We start from the raw sequence: 21,075 nt of genomic DNA, 5'->3' as shown, positions 1-21,075 counted from the left end.
ATACAGAGAACATGAAAACTGTATGACAGGGGAGCACAACCCTGTTCCTGGAGATCTACCTTCCTGCAGAGTTCAGCTCCAACCCTGATCAAACATAACTGAACCAACTAATTAGGATCTGAAGGAGCACTTGATAATTACAGACAGATGTGTTTGATCAGGGTTGGAACTGAACTCTGCAGGAAGGTAGATCTCCAGGAACAGGGTTGTGCTCCCCTGCTGTATGAGCTCTTAGTATCAGACACTGTATCCTCCAGTAGGTGGTGCTCTTTCAGTGTGATTAATGTGATATTCAGTCAGTGGTGATGGTGGGAGGAGCCAGTAAAGCTGCTCATTACTGATAAAGAGCTGAATAAAGCAAGTACACCCGGCTGCAGCCTGCAGATCGAGGCGGGGCTGCACCTGGGGCGGGGCTGCACGTGTCGCCCCGCCCACAAAACTTATCATTGGTTAGTGGCAAAGTAATGACGTCGACGCCACGATGACGTCGACGCCGCGGTAAATAGGAAATGCAGTTGAAACAATAGACCTACATGGTATTAATACTTAATTATATAAAACAAAACTGTGAATCCGTTAATTACTTATACCTGGTAAAAATATATAGTATTAAACAATACACTGTAAATTTGTTAATTTTTGGAAAACGTTTCATTATGTACATTTCCAAACAATAATCCAAGTACTGCTTTTGACTTGTCACATTGCAATCGCAATGTCAACGAATATAGTTTATTTACAACTTTTAAGTTATTTCTATTAATGTGCATTGGTCATTTACCACTTATAAGTTATTCATGGTCGTTTTTTTTTATTTTAATTGCAGTATATGCTTTATGTATTATTAATATTTAAATAAAAGTTAAATATTCTCAGCAAGTGTCATATCTTAAGATGTTATTAAAATTAATGGTCACACTTTACAATAAGGTTCATTAAACATTCATGTATTAACTAACATGAACTAACCATGAGCAACACATTTGTTATTGTATTTACTAATATTCGTTTACGTTAGTTATTGAAAATACAGTTGTTTATTGTTTGTTCATGTTAGTTAACAGAGCATTAACTAATGTTAGCAAGATTAATAATGTATTAGTAAATGTTGAGATTAACAAAGATTAATAAATGCTGTATAAGTGCAGTTCATTATTAGTTCATGTTAACTAATGAACCATATTGATAACAAATTAATAATTTTTGGATTTACTTGACAATGAAAAGCTTATGGTAAAAATAGCAGCATTGTTTGTATATGAATAACATGCCAAGACAATTATTTCCTTGTTATTTATTTAGGTATGAAAGTTTAATTCTGATAAAGAAAGGTGAAATTTGTACATCTGTATATAACACATATTTTTGTACATATAAATGTCTGGTTAAACATTAACATCCTTTACACACTTTCTTCAGAATCAGAATCAGAAAGAGCTTTTATTGCTAAGTATGCTTGTGCATAAAAGGAATTTGTTTTAGTGTCATAAGCTTCCAGTTTACAGAGACAACAACGACACACAGACAATAAAAATAAGATGAGAATAAAAAAATACACATATATAAATATAAATAAACAAACAAATTTAACTGTTCTTAAGTTGGATTGCCTGGAGGAAGAAACTGTTATAATAAATACATGTAATAATAAATACAACAACAGCTGAGAGTATTAACATTCTGAACACTGTCTACAAAAGTAAGTATACGTCAGCCAAGGAGCTGCGTAAAAGGATAGACAGTGCACCCAAAAATGAAAATTTTGGTCTATGACTGTACATGTATATACTTCCATAGTATTTTTTTCCCCCCAATACAATGGAAGTCAATGGGGACCACCAACTGTTTGGTTACCAGTCATTGTCTTCATTTTTTGTGTGAACTCCAAACACAAAAGACTGAGGCAGTGGCTGCTGGACCGAGGAGTAAGACTGAGGCAGTGGCTGCTGGACCGAGGAGTAAGACTGAGGCTACGGCTGCTGGACCGAGGAGTAAGACTGAGGCTACGGCTGCTGGACCGAGGAAGACTGAGGCAGTGTCTGCTGCACCGATGAGGAAGACTGAGGCAGTGTCTGCTGGACCAAGGAGGACTGAGGCATTGTGTCTGCTGGACCGATGAGGAAGACTGAGGCAGTGTCTCCTGGACCGATGAGGAAGACTGAGGCAGTGTCTCCTGGACCGATGAGGAAGACTGAGGCAGTGTCTGCTGGACCAAGGAGGAAGACTGAGGCTGCGGCTGCTGGACCGAGGAGGAAGACTGAGGCAGCAGCTACTGGACCGAGGAGGAAGACTGAGGCTACGGCTGCTGGACCGAGGAGGAAGACTGAGGCAGCAGCTACTGGACCGAGGAGGAAGACTGAGGCTACGGCTGCTGGACCGAGGAGGACTGAGGCTGAGGCTGCGGCTGCTGTACCGAGGAGGAAGACCGAGGCTGGATTGGTGGTGAAGCATTGGTGGCGATGTGGCGATGTGCAAATTTGGACTACATTTTAAAATGGTGAAATCTGAAAGGGTAAAAAATGAAAATAAGTTTGTTGAAAATTGCCTAAATTGAACCTTCACTGGTTTGCATTTTGCTCTGGACGGTGGACAGTCGCAAGACAGAATTTTCATCAGCACCATCCATTTGCAAGTACATTTTTTTGTGATTTGAGCAACAAAGACCCATGGTCAATGTGCGGAATGCAGAAAATGAAGTTTACCTGAGCCTTAAAATTAAACATTCACAAACAATTAAATCAGAAGCATGCACAGTGCATTGCTGGCTGGTTCGGCACCATATTAAACTTTAACTAAAGTGACATAAGCAAAAGACAGTTAAACTCACCATGCTGTTGCACTGCCCACTGAAAGTGATTTTTGATGTGATAATACATCAGTTGTGGTATACTGGTGTAATTGCAGAATGGGCACTCACTAGTGCAGTTTTTTAAATACTGCTCACATTTCCCCTTGCTTAACACAGTTTTGTGCATTTTTGCAAGGGATTTGGCACCTGCTCTAGGACATATACTGTATAGCAGCCTAACAGTATGTAATATAAAAAAACAAGCTCTACTTTCAAGGACTGTTAAACTTAATCATATTTTTTTGTTGAATTATTATTATTAAATGTAGTTCACTGTTTATTTTAATAGATGTATACTTAATAATAATAATAATAATAATAAAATCTAAATATTTTACATTTAATCATTTTATTCACAGAAAAACAATATAAATTTGTATAGCTATTGTTAATATGAACTTGTCCTATATTACTTCTGCTGGTTCAGTTTTGCCACTGTATTTCTTTTTAAGGGGCTTATTTTGGGAACACTATATCCTAATCATAATCCCACCAAAACCACACACACTAACGTTTCTAATGCTGCCTTCAAGTGCTCTCGGAATTATCGTAAATACGAGTTTCCTCGGTAAATATGAACGCTCTTCCATTTCATAATCACAACTTCAATAGTGAGAATTATCAAATTTCCGATAGAACGTGAAGGCGGCATTAGGCCTGATGCTTTTGGGAAACGCAGACCTGGTTATTTTAAAAGCAGACCTTCACACCTTGCATGACATGGTTGAGTGATTAAAGTTATGCGATTTTATTTTGAAACTACTTCACATTTCATTTTAACAACACACTAAACACCACTTTAGAATTAAAAATTGTGATTAAACAAATTAGACAAGAACTCACCATGCAGCGAAGAACAGCGTAAATGAAAACCCGCTAGAATCGACGTTATGACTTGACGCCACTAACCAATGAGAACAGTTGTAGGCAGGACGAGACGTACAGCCCCGCCCCAGATACAGCCCCGCCTCGATCTACGTCATTACTCTGTCTGCAGGCAGCAGACGGGTGCTTCTCGAATAAAGAGGAAGTAACTAAAGCAGACAGATGTAGAGACAGAGAGATTCACACAGAGATCATTCAGCATAAAGAAGACTGAACTCAAGTCACAATGAAGATCCTCCTCATCTTCTTCACTTTCTACCTGATCTCAGGTCAGAGCTTTTCTCTTTCATCACTGCAGTAATGATGCTGTTTTCTGTTCATCAGCTTTCTGATCACATTATCAATCTGATTGACAGATGCAGTGAGAAGCTTTAATGTCACTGGATATTCTGGAGGAAGCGTGCTTGTTGATACTGGGGAACTTTGGTTCAGTGACTCTGTTAAATATATGTATAAGCTACATGAGTGGAAAACAATAATAAATTATACAAAACATGCAAAGTGGATTAATGAGGGACATTTCACACTCTTTTGTGACAGTAAGGGAAACCTCATGATCTTTATCAGAGAACTGAACAAACATGATGCTAGAATTTATCGGATTATAGTTAATGACCAGTGGTACGCTGATATGACTTTGAATGTGAAAGAAGGTCAGTTATTTCAAAATCAAAGTCTTTGTGTAGTAAAACTACTGCTAATGTTTATATTTGTATTATAAATAATTGTAATTGTTATTAATTGTTATTTCATTACATTAATTACAGATTCATGTTGCATTGTGTCAAAAAGAGTGATGGTGAATAGTGGAGAATCTGCAACCTTCAGCTGTGAATATTCACAGAATCATATTACTGATATCAAGCTCATATTCAAAGAAGAAAAAGACTTGAGAGTTGAGATGATTGACAGCACATGGAATAAGAACAGAAGATTTAGCATTTCAGATGACAAACATAAAAACAAGTTATGTGTGAGGATTACTGCTGTGACACCAGATGATGGAGGAGTTTATTTGTGTGGAGTTTGGATCAACAGACACTCGTACAATTACTCCATTATTAATACTGTTCATCTGCACATTATTGGTAAAGCAAACTCTGAATCAAATTTGGTTTTAAACAGAGCCGGACAATCCAGGGGTCAGAAAGTAAAAGTCCAAGAGGAACCAAGACATTCCTTTCAAGTCAAAAGCAAGTCTCCAGTCAAATCCCAAGTCCTCAAAGAGTTAAAGTTAATGAGATAATTAAGTGACTAATTAAATGATGAGTGTGCGTTAGTGATGAACACCTGCTGTTACTGAGAATTACAGAGGATCAGATGTTGATGTGTTATTGGTTAAAATGATGCTTGCTTTAGTTGGGCTCTTGACCCTTTTAGGAACTCAAAGTAATTTGCTTTGAAGCAAATGCAATATTGTTTCACAGCAAACATTTGTGCATTGCTGAATCAAAAGCTTGATGTAGCAGATTAGGTTACGTTTTCTGCTTTTAAATCATTTGAGTGAGCATCGTGCAGGTGTCTTGCTTTGGTTTACTGAGTGATATTCAGCATTACTGAATTGCAGAAAAAAAAAAGTTCTATTAAACAAATGCCACTTTAGTGATTATGTAGCAGAGGCCAGCAGGCAAGCGCTCCGATCTCAAGAGGTGCTTTAGCGACTGAAGCTAGAGGCCTTTAGCCTCCTTGTTAGAGCGCCCGCATCCCATGCCAGAGACCTCAGTGCAATTCCCACTCTGAACAGGGCTAGTATGACTGCAACAATTACGTATTAGGGGAGAAAGTGCCTCAGCTCAGGCTTTTAGACATGAACACTTATCATACAATCCTCAACGGTGGTGAAAATAGTTCATACTGCAGTGCATGATGGGAGTTTTTACTATGGTCTTACCCAGCATACATTGCAGCATGAAGAATTTTTTTGGTTGTCACCATTGTTGAGATTCATATTCTGGTTCATTATGTCTGTGTGCGTCTAAATAGCAGAAAAATTCAAATGTTTATATGCATTGCATGCAGTGGATTTCAAGTGAATTCTTTGTAACTGTTAGAATAACATGTTCCTTGCATCTTTAACTTTTTGAGGACTTGGGATTTGATTTCAGACTTGCTTGTGATTTGAAAGGAGTGACTTGGTTCCTTCTCTGGTGAATTAAGCTGCTGAATTTATGGGTGGAACAAAAATATGTCAGGACTTTTACTTTCTGATCCCTGGATTGTCCGCCTCTGGTTTAAAAGTCTCTACCATCTGTATTGGTGGCAGATATAATGCTATTTGTGATTGACAGCTAAAGTGGGCGTGTCTAGAGTGAGCGGGTACTCAGGAGGTGGTCTGATGATCAAGTGTGAACATCCTCAATACAAAACCAAGCCAAAATACATCTGTAAAGAATCAGATGGATGTTCAGAGAGGAAGAATCCAGGGGCCTCATTTATAAAGCGTGCGTACGCACAGATTTGATCGTAGAGTGTGCGTACACTTAAATCCACGCCAACGCTCATATTTATAAAAACGGTCTTTGACGTGGAAAAGTTCTTAGCGTCACGTCAGGGTCCGAGCAGACGTATGCACTTTTTATTGTCGGAGTAATGCAGAATTTTTCAAATGTAAGTTGTTCTTGCAGGTCGCTGTTCTAAATTATGATGATTGGTGATATTTTATATGTTAATGATATTAATTAGGAGTCGTTTACAAGGCAGAGAGCTGAAACCATTCAATTGCACGCAAGTTCAAGTTAATTTGCAATTCATAGATTTCACATCTGAAATAGGCGCGTACGCTCGTTTTCTGTTCGTACGTTCATTCTATGAATTACACGTACGCATTTCTGAGAAACGATCGTAAGATCAAATTTAGGACGGTTTCTGCACAACATTTTATAAATGGACAACACGAAAAAGATGGCGCCGGTGCGTTTGGCTTGCCGTCTTCGATCTACCTGGTTGTTTGTTATTGTTCTATTTTTATCTCTGATTGTTCATCATGTTTCAACTATACTTGTCTATGACAAGCAAACACTTTTTGATATTCGAAATGCAGCCGAAATATCGATTAAGAAGGATCTAAGGGAATCGAATGGCAGTTTTCCTCCGCCTTATTCCGGAAAGCTTACGCCGGTTACCTTGTGCCTTTCCCGGGAGAAAGCGACGTCGGAGACGTGGAAAGCGAGGTGGTGTACTTATCAGATGGAAATCGTACCTGGCGTCTTTTGATGTGTCCCATTTCTACTCCTCTGCCCACCGATACGAGTTGGTCCGGGATCGTTATTTTTCTTGGAGTTGCCTGGAGCCGTTGTACTGTTGGATTCGGCCTGTTGTACCTGTTTTCCACTCAATTCCCTCGAAGGTACGTTTGCCTCGTTTGCGTAGAGGTGGTGTGGATCTGATTAATTTTCGGCCGCTATGTCATGCATCATGGTCGGTTGTTGACCCGATTGTGGTCAGGATGGCTCAGGTTAACTCAAGATCATTAGTAAATAAGTCCTTTATATTGAACGACTTTTTTACTTCACGCGGTCTGGACTTTTTATTTGTGACTGAGACTTGGCTAAATGTCGGGGATCTCAGCCCCTTTTCGGAACTTGTGCCACCGGAGTGTATGTTTTTTAATTCTCCTCGGACTACTGGTCGATGTGGAGGACTTGCATCAGTTTTTAAAAGACATTTCGGCTGTCGGAAACTGCCGGCTGATGTATACTCTAGTTTTGAACTGCAATTGTTGCAAATTGATTTAACCAATCCAGTGCTATGTGCGCTGGTTTATCGACCTCCTAAATTACATAAAGATTTTATTTCTGAGTTTACTGAATTTTTAGGAGGAAGTATGACAGATTATTAATTCTTGGGGATTTTAATATTCATGTTTGTTGTCCTTCAAACTCTCTGGCTAAAGAATTCTTAAATCTTATTGACTCTTTTAACCCCTTAACTGTCACCCACAGTTTTGAACAGAGACATTATAGTGCACTATCCAAACTTAATTTTTTATAATTCATGAATGAAAATATTTTGTAACATGATTTTAATGTACCATTTACATGGTAATGCAATGTCTGATTTTAAAATGGGTTTCAAAGGATGAATTTCGAAATTTTAAGTTTTCTACTGATAAATAATTTCTTATGATTTCTAATTCGTGATAGAGAAAAGGCAACTAAGAAGACTTTCTGTGACAAAGGTCAGAATTCATGTCATGATGTAGATTTTTTCAGGTGCACTCTTGTCATAAACAGAGGTGTCAAATCCAGGGTCAGAAAGTAAAGTCCTGCCATGTGTTTATTCCACCCATGAACTCAGCAGCTGATTTCACCAGAGGAGGAACCAACTCATTCCTTTCAAGTCACAAGCAAGTTTCGAGTCAAATCCCAAGACCTCAACGAGTTGAGGTAATTAAGAGATAATTGAGAGACTAATTAAATGATGATTGTGCATTAGTGATGAACACCTGCTGTTACTGTGAATCACAGAGGATCAGATGTTGATGTTTTATTGGTTAAAATGATACCACCATCATGGAGATCAGTGTTTGCTTTAGTTGGGCTCTTGACCCTTGACTCCTGTGTTAGATCTCTGTAGCAATGCATGTGCTGTTGTAAAGCGGAGAGATCAGTGCTGTGCAGTGAGCAACTGTTAGTTGTTTTCATATGATGAGGTAATCATCAGGTGCTTACCTGTTTGCATCCAATATACTGTGTGTGTATATATATATATATATATATATACACATACAACATTTTTCATTTTTTAAATTTATGTTCTGCTTTTGAATAAACAACTCTGTGAAACCACAGTACGCAATGAATTTACTACTGTAGCAGTTATAGAGAAAGAATTTTAAATCTAATGCATTTAAATATTTAAACTCCAGTCCTACTCAGACACACACAGACATCAAGAACCAGCGTATGAATCTCAACAATGGTGACAATCAACAAAATGCTTCATGCTGCAATGCATGCTGGGTAACACCACAGTATGAATAATTATGGTCACCACTGTTGAGGATCGTATGATAAGTGTTCATGTCTAAAAGCCTGAGCAATATAATTCTTAATTTTTCCAATATTTAATATTACGATGGCATTTGTTTAATAGTAAATTCCTGCAGTTCTGTAACGGCTGAACGTCAGTAAATAAACCAAAGAGAGACACCTTCATGATGTTCATTCAAGTGACATAAAAGCCAAAAGTGTAAGCTCATCTGCTTCCTCAAGCAATGAATTTTAATTCAGCAATGTGCAAATGTTTGTTGTGAAGCAATATTGCAATTGTTTAAAAGCAATCCATTCTCAGTTACTAAAAGGGTCAAGAGCCCAACTAAAGCAAACACTGATCTCCATGATGGTGGCATCATTTTAACCAATAAAACATCAACATCTGATCCTCTGTAATTCTCAATAACAGCAGGTGTTCATCACTAATGCACAATCAACATTTAATTAGTCTCTCAATTATCTCTTAATTACCTCAACTCGTTGAGGTCTTGGGATTTGACTCGAAACTTGCTTGTGACTTGAAAGGAATGAGTTGGTTCCTCCTCTGGTGAAATCAGCTGCTGAGTTCATGGGTGGAATAAACACATGGCAGGACTTTTACTTTCTGACCCTGGATTTGACACCTCTGGTCATAAATTAATCTATTACTTTTCCTACATAATTTTTTAACAGAAAAAGTGGTAAATTACCTATTTAGGAGTCTTAGACCTATCCAACGATATATAGTTTGTCATGATTAGATTAGGATTTAATTGTAAAATAGTGAAGTAAAGGTAGGCGTCCCACAGGGTGGACGGTGACAGTTAAGAGGTTAATCTTGTTCAGTCCATAACTGGGTCAACGCATGAACATGGTCATACTTTAGATCTTGTCCTATCCCATGGTTTTACTGTATGTGATATTGAAATCTCTGATACTGGTTTTTCTGACCATAAGTCTGTTGTGTTTGAAATTTCTCTACCCTGTTCTGTTGTCAAACCATATGTGGCTGCCCGCTGTCTTCGTACAGTGAATTCTGAAACTATCAATGATTTTTGTACTGCTTATAATGATTTTTTTTCTCCTCTAAATTTGGATTGTGTAAACTTATCTTCGCAATTATGTGCTGAAGAGTTACTCTCTCTGTTTAATTCTACATGTACCAGTATCTTAGATTCTATTGCACCTTTAAAGGTTAAGCGTGTAAAACATAAATCAAAGCCTTGGCAAAATGAATCTACTCGTGCCCTCCGACAGATTTGTAGACGAGCGGAGCACAAATGGAAAAAGGACAAGCTTCAAATTTCTTATGAGATTTTTAGGGATTCTCTAGCAAATTATCAGAAGTTTTTAAATAGAGCGAGGGCAAATTATTTCTCCTTGGCCCTCTGGCCTCGTATAATAAGATGGTGGTGAAAAACCTCGGTGTTTTATTTGATAAAGCTTTTAAATTTGACATGCAAATAAATGCTGTCGTTAAATCCTGCTTTTTCCACTGGAGACTTTTGGCTAAGGTAAAGATATTTCTCTCTTTTAAAGACCTTGAGAAAGTCATCCATGCTTTTATTTTTTCCAAGGCTTGAATATTGTAATTCCCTTTATATAGGAGTTACCCAGAAAGCGTTGTTGCGTTTGCAGGCAGTCCAAAATGCAGCAGCCAGGATGCTGACCGGTACTCAAAAACGAGACCATATTACACCAGTTCTATTTTCCCTTCATTGGCTGCCAGTACGTTTCCAAATAGAATTTAAGCTTTTATTGTTTTTTTTTAAATCATTAAATGGTTTGGCACCTCCTTATCTTGCAGACCTTCTGAAACGACACACGCCTACTAGATCCCTTAGGTCCTCTGATCAGCTGCTTCTAAATATTCCTAGGTCTAGATTAAAACTTAGGGGTGATCGGGCCTTTTCAGTAATTGCACCTAGACTGTGGAATTCATTACCCCTGTATGTTAGAGCAGCTCCAACTATATTTACATTTAAAACTCGGTTAAAAACTCATTTATTATCTCAGGCTTTTGATTCTACTGGGTAATGAGGGGTTGTCATTGAATTTTTAGTGTTTATTTTGAATTTATTTTCTGTATATTTTCTTGGTTTTATTTGTTTTACTTTGTTTGTACAGCACCTTGGGCAACAAACAGGTTGTATTAATGTGTGCTTTAAAAGTGAAATAAACAGAAACAGAAACAAACAGAAACATTTTATAAATGAGGCCCCAGGAGTTCAGGATGAATGGATGGAGAATGGAGATGTTTCTTTATATGACGACACCAGAGCAGGAGTCTTGATGGTGTTTTTTAGAGAGCTGAAAGCTGCAGATGCAGGAACATACAGGTGTGGAGTGATAGTATCTGACTATACTGAGAGCTTCACTCAACTTCAGCTGAGCGTCAAACACGGTGAGGAACAGATAATACTGAATCTTTTTTTTTAAAAAGTATTTTTTCTCATCTTTATGTTAACTTGCCTTGTTTTGTAGATGCAAAATATCCAATGGGTGTGACTAAAACTGCTTATCTTTGTGAAGAAGTCAGCATCAGCTGTCAGATCTCAGAGGAACATAAAGTTCATTTCTGCAAAGAGGATGATAATCACATCTGTCAGAACATCAGCTCATCTAAAGTGACACAAATGAGTGGTTCATCTGAGAGAAATGAAGAGAGAGTTTTTACAGTGAGCATCAGTAATGTGAGCGTGAGAGATGCTGGAGTTTACTGGTGTGGAGCAGAAACCAGAGACACATATTTGACTTTCATCTCCCTGACCACGAAAATTCAGCTCAACCTCATCAGTGAGTCCATTCAGATGATTTCACTGTAAATACAGTCTATTCAGAATAATTTGTGTGAAAGGTCTGTTTGTTTTTAGTGCCTCCCCAGTCAACATGTGAGATAACGCTATGATCACAGTGATATCACATCATTCTCATACGGTGATCCTCACAGTGTGAGTAATATATGAGTTCATTGTGATTTAACCTCTTAACTGTCACCGTCCACCCTGTGGGACGCCTACCTTTACTTCACTATTTTACAATTAAATCCTAATCTAATCATGACAAACTATATATCGTTGGAAAGGTCTAAGACTCCTAAATAGGTATTTTACCACTTTTCTGTTAAAAAATTATGTAGGAAAAGTAATAGATTAATTTATGACCAGAGGTGTCAAATCCAGGGTCAGAAAGTAAAAGTCCTGCCATGTGTTTATTCCACCCATGAACTCAGCAGCTGATTTCACCAGAGGAGGAACCAACTCATTCCTTTCAAGTCACAAGCAAGTTTCGAGTCAAATCCCAAGACCTCAACGAGTTGAGGTAATTAAGAGATAATTGAGAGACTAATTAAATGTTGATTGTGCATTAGTGATGAACACCTGCTGTTATTGAGAATTACAGAGGATCAGATGTTGATGTTTTATTGGTTAAAATGATGCCACCATCATGGAGATCAGTGTTTGCTTTAGTTGGGCTCTTGACCCTTTTAGTAACTGAGAATGGATTGCTTTTAAGCAATTGAAATATTGCTTCACAACAAACATTTGCACATTGCTGAATTAAAAGCTTGAGGAAGCAGATGAGCTTACACTTTTGGCTTTTATGTCACTTGAATGAACATCATGAAGGTGTCTCTCTTTGGTTTATTTACTGACGCTCAGCCGTTACAGAACTGCAGGAATTTACTATTAAACAAATGCCATCGTAATATTAAATATTGGAAAAAATTAAGAATTATATTGCTCAGGCTTTTAGACATGAACACTTATCATACGATCCTCAACAGTGGTGACAATAATTATTCATACTGTGGTGTTACCCAGCATGCATTGCAGCATGAAGCATTTTGTTGATTGTCACCATTGTTGAGATTCATACGCTGGTTCTTGATGTCTGTGTGTGTCTGAGTAGGACTGGAGTTTAAATATTTAAATGCATTAGATTTAAAATTATTTCTCTATAACTACTACAGCAGTAAATTCATTGCGTACTGTGGTTTCACAGAGTTGTTTATTCAAAAGCAGAACATAAATTAAAAAATGAAAATGTTGTATGTGCATATATATATATATATATATACACACACAGTATATTGATGCAAACAGGTAAGCACCTGATGATTACCTCATCATATGAAAACAACTAACAGTTGCTTACTGCACAGCACTGATCTCTCCGCTTTACAACAGCACATGCATTGCTACAGAGAGATCTAACACAGGAGTCAAGGGTCAAGAGCCCAACTAAAGCAAACACTGATCTACATGATGGTGGTATCATTTTAACCAATAAAACATCAACATCTGATCCTCTGTGATTCACAGTAACAGCAGGTGTTCATCACTAATGCACAATCATCATTTAATTAGTCTCTCAATTATCTTCTTAATTACCTCAACTCGTTGAGGTCTTGGGATTTGACTCGAAACTTGCTTGTGACTTGAAAGGAATGAGTTGGTTCCTCCTCTGGTGAAATCAGCTGCTGAGTTCATGGGTGGAATAAACACATGGCAGGACTTTTACTTTCTGACCCTGGATTTGACACCTCTGTTTATGACAAGAGTGCACCTGAAAAATCTACATCATGACATGAATTCTGACCTTTGTCACAGAAAGTCTTCTTAGTTGCCTTTTTCTCTATCACGAATTAGAAATCATAAGAAATTATTTATCAGTAGAAAACTTAAAATTTCAAAATTCATCCTTTGAAACCCATTTTAAAATCAGACATTGCATTACCATGTAAATGGTACATTAAAATCATGTTACAAAATATTTTCATTCATGAATTATAAAAATTAAGTTTGGATAGTGCACTATAATGTCTCTGTTCAAAACTGTGGGTGACAGTTAAGGGGTTAAAAATGATGAGCAAGTTGAGAGGAGGCAGTTCAAATATCAGTCGCTAGGGGACATTCTACTTCCTGTTTCTCAACACTATCACAGATATATCACAGTGCTCTCACATGATGAGCTCATGAGTGCACGCCCAGCTAACAGATTTCTGTTATAAGAACCTTCTCCAAACATACAACTGACTTCCAGACACAGCCTTCGATGAAATCAACTGGAATAAAAGAAGACATTAAATCTCTCATGATCTCTGCAGAGATTAAACAACTCCACAAACAGCATCACCTGCTCCACTCATTACTAACCAGACTGACTTTATTTCTGATATCTACAAAAGTGTTTATTGAGTATTAGATGTTTTATTGTTTTGTTGATGTTACCATCAAAGTGATTATTGTTTGCTTTAGTTGGGCTCTTGACCCTTGACTTTATAACATTATATTTTTTGGGGGTTGCTGTAACTGTGTTTGTAAATCACATTTGTTATGGCAAGTAACACCACAAAGAGATTGCCATCAGGTGATATTGGTTTGTTGTTAACAACAAATCATCAGCTAGATTCAGTATGCAGTCTTTGTGAAGTGTTATTAATCTGAATGTTTTAATTATAACAGCTTTTTGATTATACAGTATAGGGTCAAACAGTGTAATAATTTATTTTAAAAGCATAAGTCACAAACGTTTTGAACTATGGTGTCACTTAAAAACAGAGAGAGACATCAAGAATCAGTGTATGAATCTCAACAATGGTGACAATCAAAAGCTTCATGCTGCAATGCATGCTGGGTATCTAGTCTCTGTGCAGTGAGTGCACTTTGACCTCACATTAGTATGAGCACACAGTGAGGGCGCTGTGAGGTTACACTTTTAGCTCACTGTTACCTCACATTGTGACCTCATCACGAGTATCCTGGGAGATCATGGTGACATCACTGTGAGATCAAATTGTTGACTGGCTCCAGTAGTGAGACGTGAAGGAGAATCTGCTGAGATCATCTGTCCTTATGATTCAATCTATAAATCAAACACAAAGTCTCTCTGTAAGGGGAAGTGCTCCACTAGAGACAGCAATCCTCTCAGTGATACTGTGAGAGAAGAGAAAGAGACCAAGACTGACAGACTGACTCTGAAAGATAACGTTACTGCAAGTGTCTTCACTGGGACCATCACTGGACTGACAGCAGAGGATGCTGGGAAATACTGGTGTGCAGTGACATTAGAAACAGACCTCAATTATCTTTACACTCATCTGATGGTCATCATGAACGAGGGTGAGGAAGGTTTATTCATCTGAATATGTGAAGCTACGGCTGTGAATTGATGTTCTTGTGTTTGTAATCATTTCCAGAGCTGAACTTGACTAAGTATGAAGGAGACGACGTGTCAATCCAGTGCAAACATCATGATGAAGATCAGAAAAGCTTCTGCAAAGCACATGAAGCCTCCATGTGTGTGAAGGATGGGGTTTCATTGGAGACGATCAGAGATGATCGATTCTCTTTCAGTGATGAAGCATCTACTGGAGTCTTTACTGTGAACATCACTGATCTGAGAGAAGAGGATTCTGGGATATACTGGTGTGGAGCTCACGTCACCACTAGAGTCAGTATCACTGTTAAAAAGGGTATGAAACATTAATGTTGCTTGTTTCTTTATTGCATGTTTAAATATGAAGAGTTTGGTTCCAAAACGCGATAAACACAATTTTAAATAAAAAAATAAAAAATGAGTTTCCGCCTAAATCAGTATTGTTTCTGGTCAGTATTGAAAAGCCAATTTTTAGTTTTACGCAAAATTCAGTATCTGCCATGTTATTCTGTCATGTTCTCTCCCTATTTTTTCCAAAGCCAGTCTCTCTTTTCTGCAGAATGCGATATATCCACTCAACCAATCACAGCGCACCATTCCACGCACTGTAGACTGTAATGGTGGCGCTTTGAATTCACCCGGCATCCTAGTTTTCCTTATCTACTTTGTGATCAACAAACAAACAAACAAAAAAAATAAGGCTGCAGGATAAATCGCATGTGATTGTCATGCGCATCTCATCAGTAAAGCGGTTCTGTGTGATCTACTTCACGTGCTTTCAGATGGAGCGGCATTTAATACACAGAGCCATACATCACTGACAAGCTATATCGCGTTCATAATCTCAGATGAATCGCATTCGATTATGAACGCAAGTTGAATGTAAGGGAAATATCATTTTGGAATTTCTGTGGTCTAATGTGATGTTTTGTGTGTTCATGTTCTTGTTCATGAAGAAATTTTATTTTATTGTTGTAATTAATTTATATCATTAACAAGATGACCTGTTGAATTCATTTTGGAAGCGATGACTGATTAAATGCATTTTTAGTCCAGTGCCTGTATATAAGATTAGAATTGACCAAGTTCAGAGGCTGTCATATGTGGATCAACTTACTTTGTTGTGTATTTTCAACAGTTTCAATATGAAAAATAACTTTTAAATTGATTCAATAGATTTTGAAGAAAAAAAAAAGGAACCAAACTCTTCATATACATCTGTACAACTCCATTCTCTCTAATCATCACTGTATGTGTTTATGTATTTTCAGATTTCTCTTTGTTCAACATTATTTCTATGTGTTTGACAATGCTGCTGATTGGAGGATTCACTGTGACTGAGTGTTTATTGAGATAATGTGTTGCTGTCTTTCATAAACACACACACACAAACATATCATATATTTTTTTGTTTAATACCATGCTGAGTGTAACTACAGAGTAGCAGTCTGGTAGTATAGTATTTTTCTTTTTCTTTTTTTTTTTTAAATGAGGAATTTTTTGTATCATTTCGTATCAGGGTTTTGAGATCATATGATTGCATTCATCATCAGACGAGACAGATCGTTTGAATTTTATCGATTCCGATTCCGCTTATCGATTCCGATACTTTTCGATTCCAACATGATTAAATAATGATATTAAACATTTATCCTGTGTCTCTTTTTTTGCAAACCATTTATTGGAGCTGAATACCATGAACAAAAATCAACAGGCTACATTAAAACTAGACTCTTTAAGAGCTGTTTTTGTGCAAAAAAAAAATAATAATAATTTTTTTTTTTTTTCTTCTTTTTTTTTTTTCCCCCCCAATGGAAGTTGTGGTTCTCTCATGACTCTGAAGAAAAAACATCAGACAACTAAACAAAATCACATGTAATTTATGAATGAATGATTCAATGACTCACTCCAGATGTACTTGTGTCATTACTGGATGAATCAGCTTTCTTGAACGAATCTCTTGTATGACAAATACATTTTACAGTTTTTCTCGATTGCTAACACACTATAACTGATTCATTTGGCCCAATTTTCCAAACCATTCATATAGTTCTCAAAACAAAGACATGTTTCTCAAAACCTTTAACACATTTCACCTGTTTACACACACGTTCCAATTTGCTCAATGTTTTCTGCAAAACTCTACACAAAAATGGCAGCATTTTGCACAGGTTTAACCATGTTCTCATTCAGAAAACACAAACACACAATATAATTAACTCAAGCATCAAAAAATAAACTCAAACAGCGCACATTTATCCATGTGTGAACATTCAGTAGCAAAACTGATGACACACAGGTCAGAATCTCATGGTGATATGAACAAGAGCACAGTTGATTAAGTGTTTTGGAAAATGAATCCTGGCAGTGGGAGACAAAGAGGAATAGGAGGAGAAAAGAAAAATGAAGGGGATGAGGTCAAAGGTCATTTGTTCCTGATGAAATACAAAGCACTATAGTTGACCATGTTCTTCAGCATGGACTGACCATGAGGGAAGATGGCCTACAGGCTCATCTACAAGGTCTCAATACTACTGACACATACAATATAATTACAGTACATAGCAGCAGTACTTCAGATGAGACAACTTTCATTATTCTATGTACAGTACATATTGTAGCACATGTTGTGCACCCTCAAACTCATTACTGTTGAATTGATTTGTAGCCAAGTAGTCCTTACATCTACTCTATTTTTGCAGAACTGAGAGTTGTCTGTCTAGGGGAGGCAGATAAGTCTTTTTTCAGAAGACTAAGAAACTGCTATAACAAATAAGGATACTACCAATACTGTAATTGGCTGAGGATGCTGAATTAATTAATTAATTAATTTATTTACAGTAAATGACATTATATTCCAGTGTGTGTTTACTGTATATTCAGTTGTTTGGTCTTCGAACTTTTCTCTTCTAGTGCTTTTCATCTACTAGAAGATCTCTTTACAGAAGTGTAATGAAAGTAAACTTTTCTTAAAGTTTATTTTTGAATTTTACTGTATCTGCACCCCTTTATTTATGCCTTATACTGTAACAGTCATTGACTAGCAAAAGGATTCCTGTTTCCCAAAATGATGTTTTTGTAACAGTGTTTTGAATAGATCTCACTAGTGTTCTCTAGACAGGAAAGTAGTCTGAGTATTTGACAGGTTTGTGTATCATCTGAGGCCAAAGTTTGAGTCTGACAAAAGAGAACAGGTTTTTGACTAAACTATTTGATTTTGACCTGGAAGTTTGAAGTTTGCACAAGTTGGTGTGTAGTTTTGAGATTGTGTCTATAGTTGTGAGAAAATGGTGAATTGTTTCATGAATTGTGTGTTAGCAATCGAGAAAAACTGTAACAGCCCCTTTTCGCCACCTACTGGTGTAACAATGTAATCGATAAATCTTCATTTGAAGTGTCAAATCACTTTCAAAAAGTGATTTACTCTATTTTAATTGCTACCATACACAGAGTTTATATCTTAACTATAAACTTTTATCCCAGTAATTCTGTGATTTGAATGTTTGTAACAGAAATGACGATACTGTGTGGTTTAAAAGACTGTGCGTATCATTCATGACAGATGACAGCTGCTCTCTGTAGGTCAGTGGCAGCACAAACACAGATTTAAATGTTTAAATCACACTGATGTGATCTTATGCTGCACGGACAAACCAAGAGTGATCACAATGTTGTGATCGCACACGTCAAAGGTTGAATGAAACAGATTGTTTTGCTCACATCTGACACAGATCAGAATTTGTAAACACAAAAACCCGCGTGAGATCCGATTTTTTTTACATCCGATCTGAGACACTTCCAAATGTGGATTTTAATCGGATACACGTCCGATATCTGGATATCCGACCTTCGTCTAAACACACATATCCGATTTTCCACTGAACTCCCAATGCGAAGGCGACACGTTTGCTCATAAAGATTTTTAATGGCGTTTTAATGCCGGCGTGCTGTATGCGTTCGCATTTTATTGGGATGGAAACTTTTTATAGGTAAGAAATTGCACATTCAGGAGATGTTTTTCAACCTCTGCCCCGTAAATTTTGAAAATACAACAGCTAAAAGCTACGTTATTTTGCTTAACGAGGTGATAACTTAGCAGAAAGTGAATGTAAACAGACGGGCCAAAAGATCGGATTTGTGCATTAAGACTTGCAGTGTAAACGCAGCCATTGTAATTTAGTTTAATCATGTTGGTGTTTGAATCGTGTTCGTGATCTTTAAAGGGGTGGTTTATTGCAATTTCACTTTTTTAACGTTAGTTAGTGTGTAATGTTGCTGTTTGAGCATAAACAACATCTGCAAAGTTGCAGCGCTGAAAGTTCAATGCAAACAGAGATATCGTCTTTTAAAATCCTGGAAGTTTAATGCCCACAAAAACGGCTGGTAAGGGCCTAAAACGAACTACTTCCCGGGTCTGATACGTCACTGACCCAGATAAACCCCGCCCTCTGGAACATGTAAGGAAGGGGGCGGGGCCATGCTGTGCTGCTTTAGAGAAGAGGAAGAGAAAACTAGGGGTGCAGGTAAAAATCTATTCATATATGAATCACGATTCTGTCTTCTATGGATTCTAATGGATTCACAAGTTTCAAAATCAATGTTCTAAAACAGCCTCTTAATACTGTTCCTCACATCGCCCTGCTCTGCATCTCTCTTTCTCTCTCTCTCTCTCATTCAGATCGTCAGATCAGCTCCAACAAACTGTTCCAATTATACATTTTCACATAGCAATGAGAAGCGTTATACATGGACGCGTGTGCGGTTGCCGTACTGTATCAAAGCTTTAATCAGAATAAAACCGTATATTAAAATCTAACATAAGCAGTAGCATAATAACAGCTTATCTAAACGTATGAGACGACAAACAAACATAATTAAGAGCCGTGCTTGCACAGGTTCTGCGTGATCCTCTTCACTAATATCCTCTTCGTCTTAATCGGGCTCAAATTGATAAGCAATATAGACGTTTCTATATTGTTATAAATCGTTTACAATACAACCAGAGCACATGCTGCTGAGCTGAGGGGCGGGACATTTAGACACACGCTCGGCGGTTTAGTGAATCACAACACACTGAGCCAGCTAACCAATCAGAGCCCATCACGTATTTCTGAGGGAGGGGCTTCATAAAAACAGGAAGTAATCGAGGTGTTTGTCAGAGAAGGGACAGAGCGGTGTGGAATAAAGGTAAATTATATGAAAAATAATGCGTTTTTAAAAAAATGAAGCATGAACACATGTTAGACTGCACCCCATAAACACAATCAAGCCTAGAAAAAAAACAGTAAACCACCCCTTTAACAATCTATTAAATTAAAGTGCTTTGTCATGTTGGTGGTGACGGTCCGTGTATCATCTGATCATTCGTTTTTTGATTTAATATTGATAGTAGAAAAACGAGAAAACGGTGCCTATTTTCGTTTTTTCATTTGTTCAAAAAAAGGAGAAAACGAGAATTCAGCTTAATTTTTCGTTTTTCGTTCGGGCATAGAAAAATGAATAAACAGCTTAAGTATTCGATGTCTACACGTGGGGGGGAATTACACGCCCCTTTCTGCTGATTGGTCAGCCAAAGATCAACCGTGCAGTCATCAGTACTTCTGCAGTTACCGCTGCAGAATAGTAGTCCTCCGCTGCTGCAGGTGTACGGATTTATAACCGTTTTATTGCAACTAAATTTCCTCTTTTTCTCATCAAACAAGCAGACTAATGAATAGCTCGACACAACTCGTGCCGAGGCAGTCTCTAGACAAGGCTTTTTTTCTGTGTAGACCAGCGGTTCTTAAAGTGATCCGCGAAATAATTTCCTATAGCCTACCATATTTTTCACACTGTAAAGTCACTTTTTTTTTTTTTATCATGATACATACAGTGATTTTTTTTCCCAAAGTGACTTATATGATGCATTTAAGGCCAAATAATCTAAATGTAGACTTTTAAAAGTAGGCGCGTCAAGTATTCACTGTGGATTGGTTCCTGTGGTGGCGTGCGACAGAAAGATGTTCAGGGAGACCAAGACGCGCCAAAAGTGTTGCATGCATTTGTTTTCTTTATTTTTCAAAGGCATGACATTTTGTAGTTATTTTGAATGTACACACAAAAAAAAAAAAATAGAGTAAAAATAGATAAAATTATAGAGTATTTAGTTATTTCCCCTCTTGAGGAAAAAAATATAAGTGAACATAAATTAATACTCAATATGAATTA

General features: G+C 37.4%; 1 protein-coding gene across 1 annotated transcript in view; it reads left to right on the top strand.

Moving 5' to 3' along the window:
- Positions 1-10,951: 10,951 nt before the first annotated feature.
- Positions 10,952-21,075, top strand: part of LOC131536484 (polymeric immunoglobulin receptor-like) — a 32,481-nt gene continuing 22,357 nt past the window's right edge. Inside the window, exon 1 of the mRNA XM_058769445.1 lies at positions 10,952-11,502. Within this exon, the coding sequence (XP_058625428.1) occupies positions 11,205-11,502 (298 nt within the window). The 5' untranslated portion in view covers positions 10,952-11,204. The remainder of the gene's footprint in view (positions 11,503-21,075) is intronic.

Source organism: Onychostoma macrolepis, chromosome 01 (genome assembly GCF_012432095.1).
Source record: "Onychostoma macrolepis isolate SWU-2019 chromosome 01, ASM1243209v1, whole genome shotgun sequence".
NCBI classification, from domain to species: Eukaryota; Metazoa; Chordata; class Actinopteri; order Cypriniformes; family Cyprinidae; genus Onychostoma; species Onychostoma macrolepis.
This window is presented reverse-complemented; position numbering and strand designations above follow the sequence as displayed.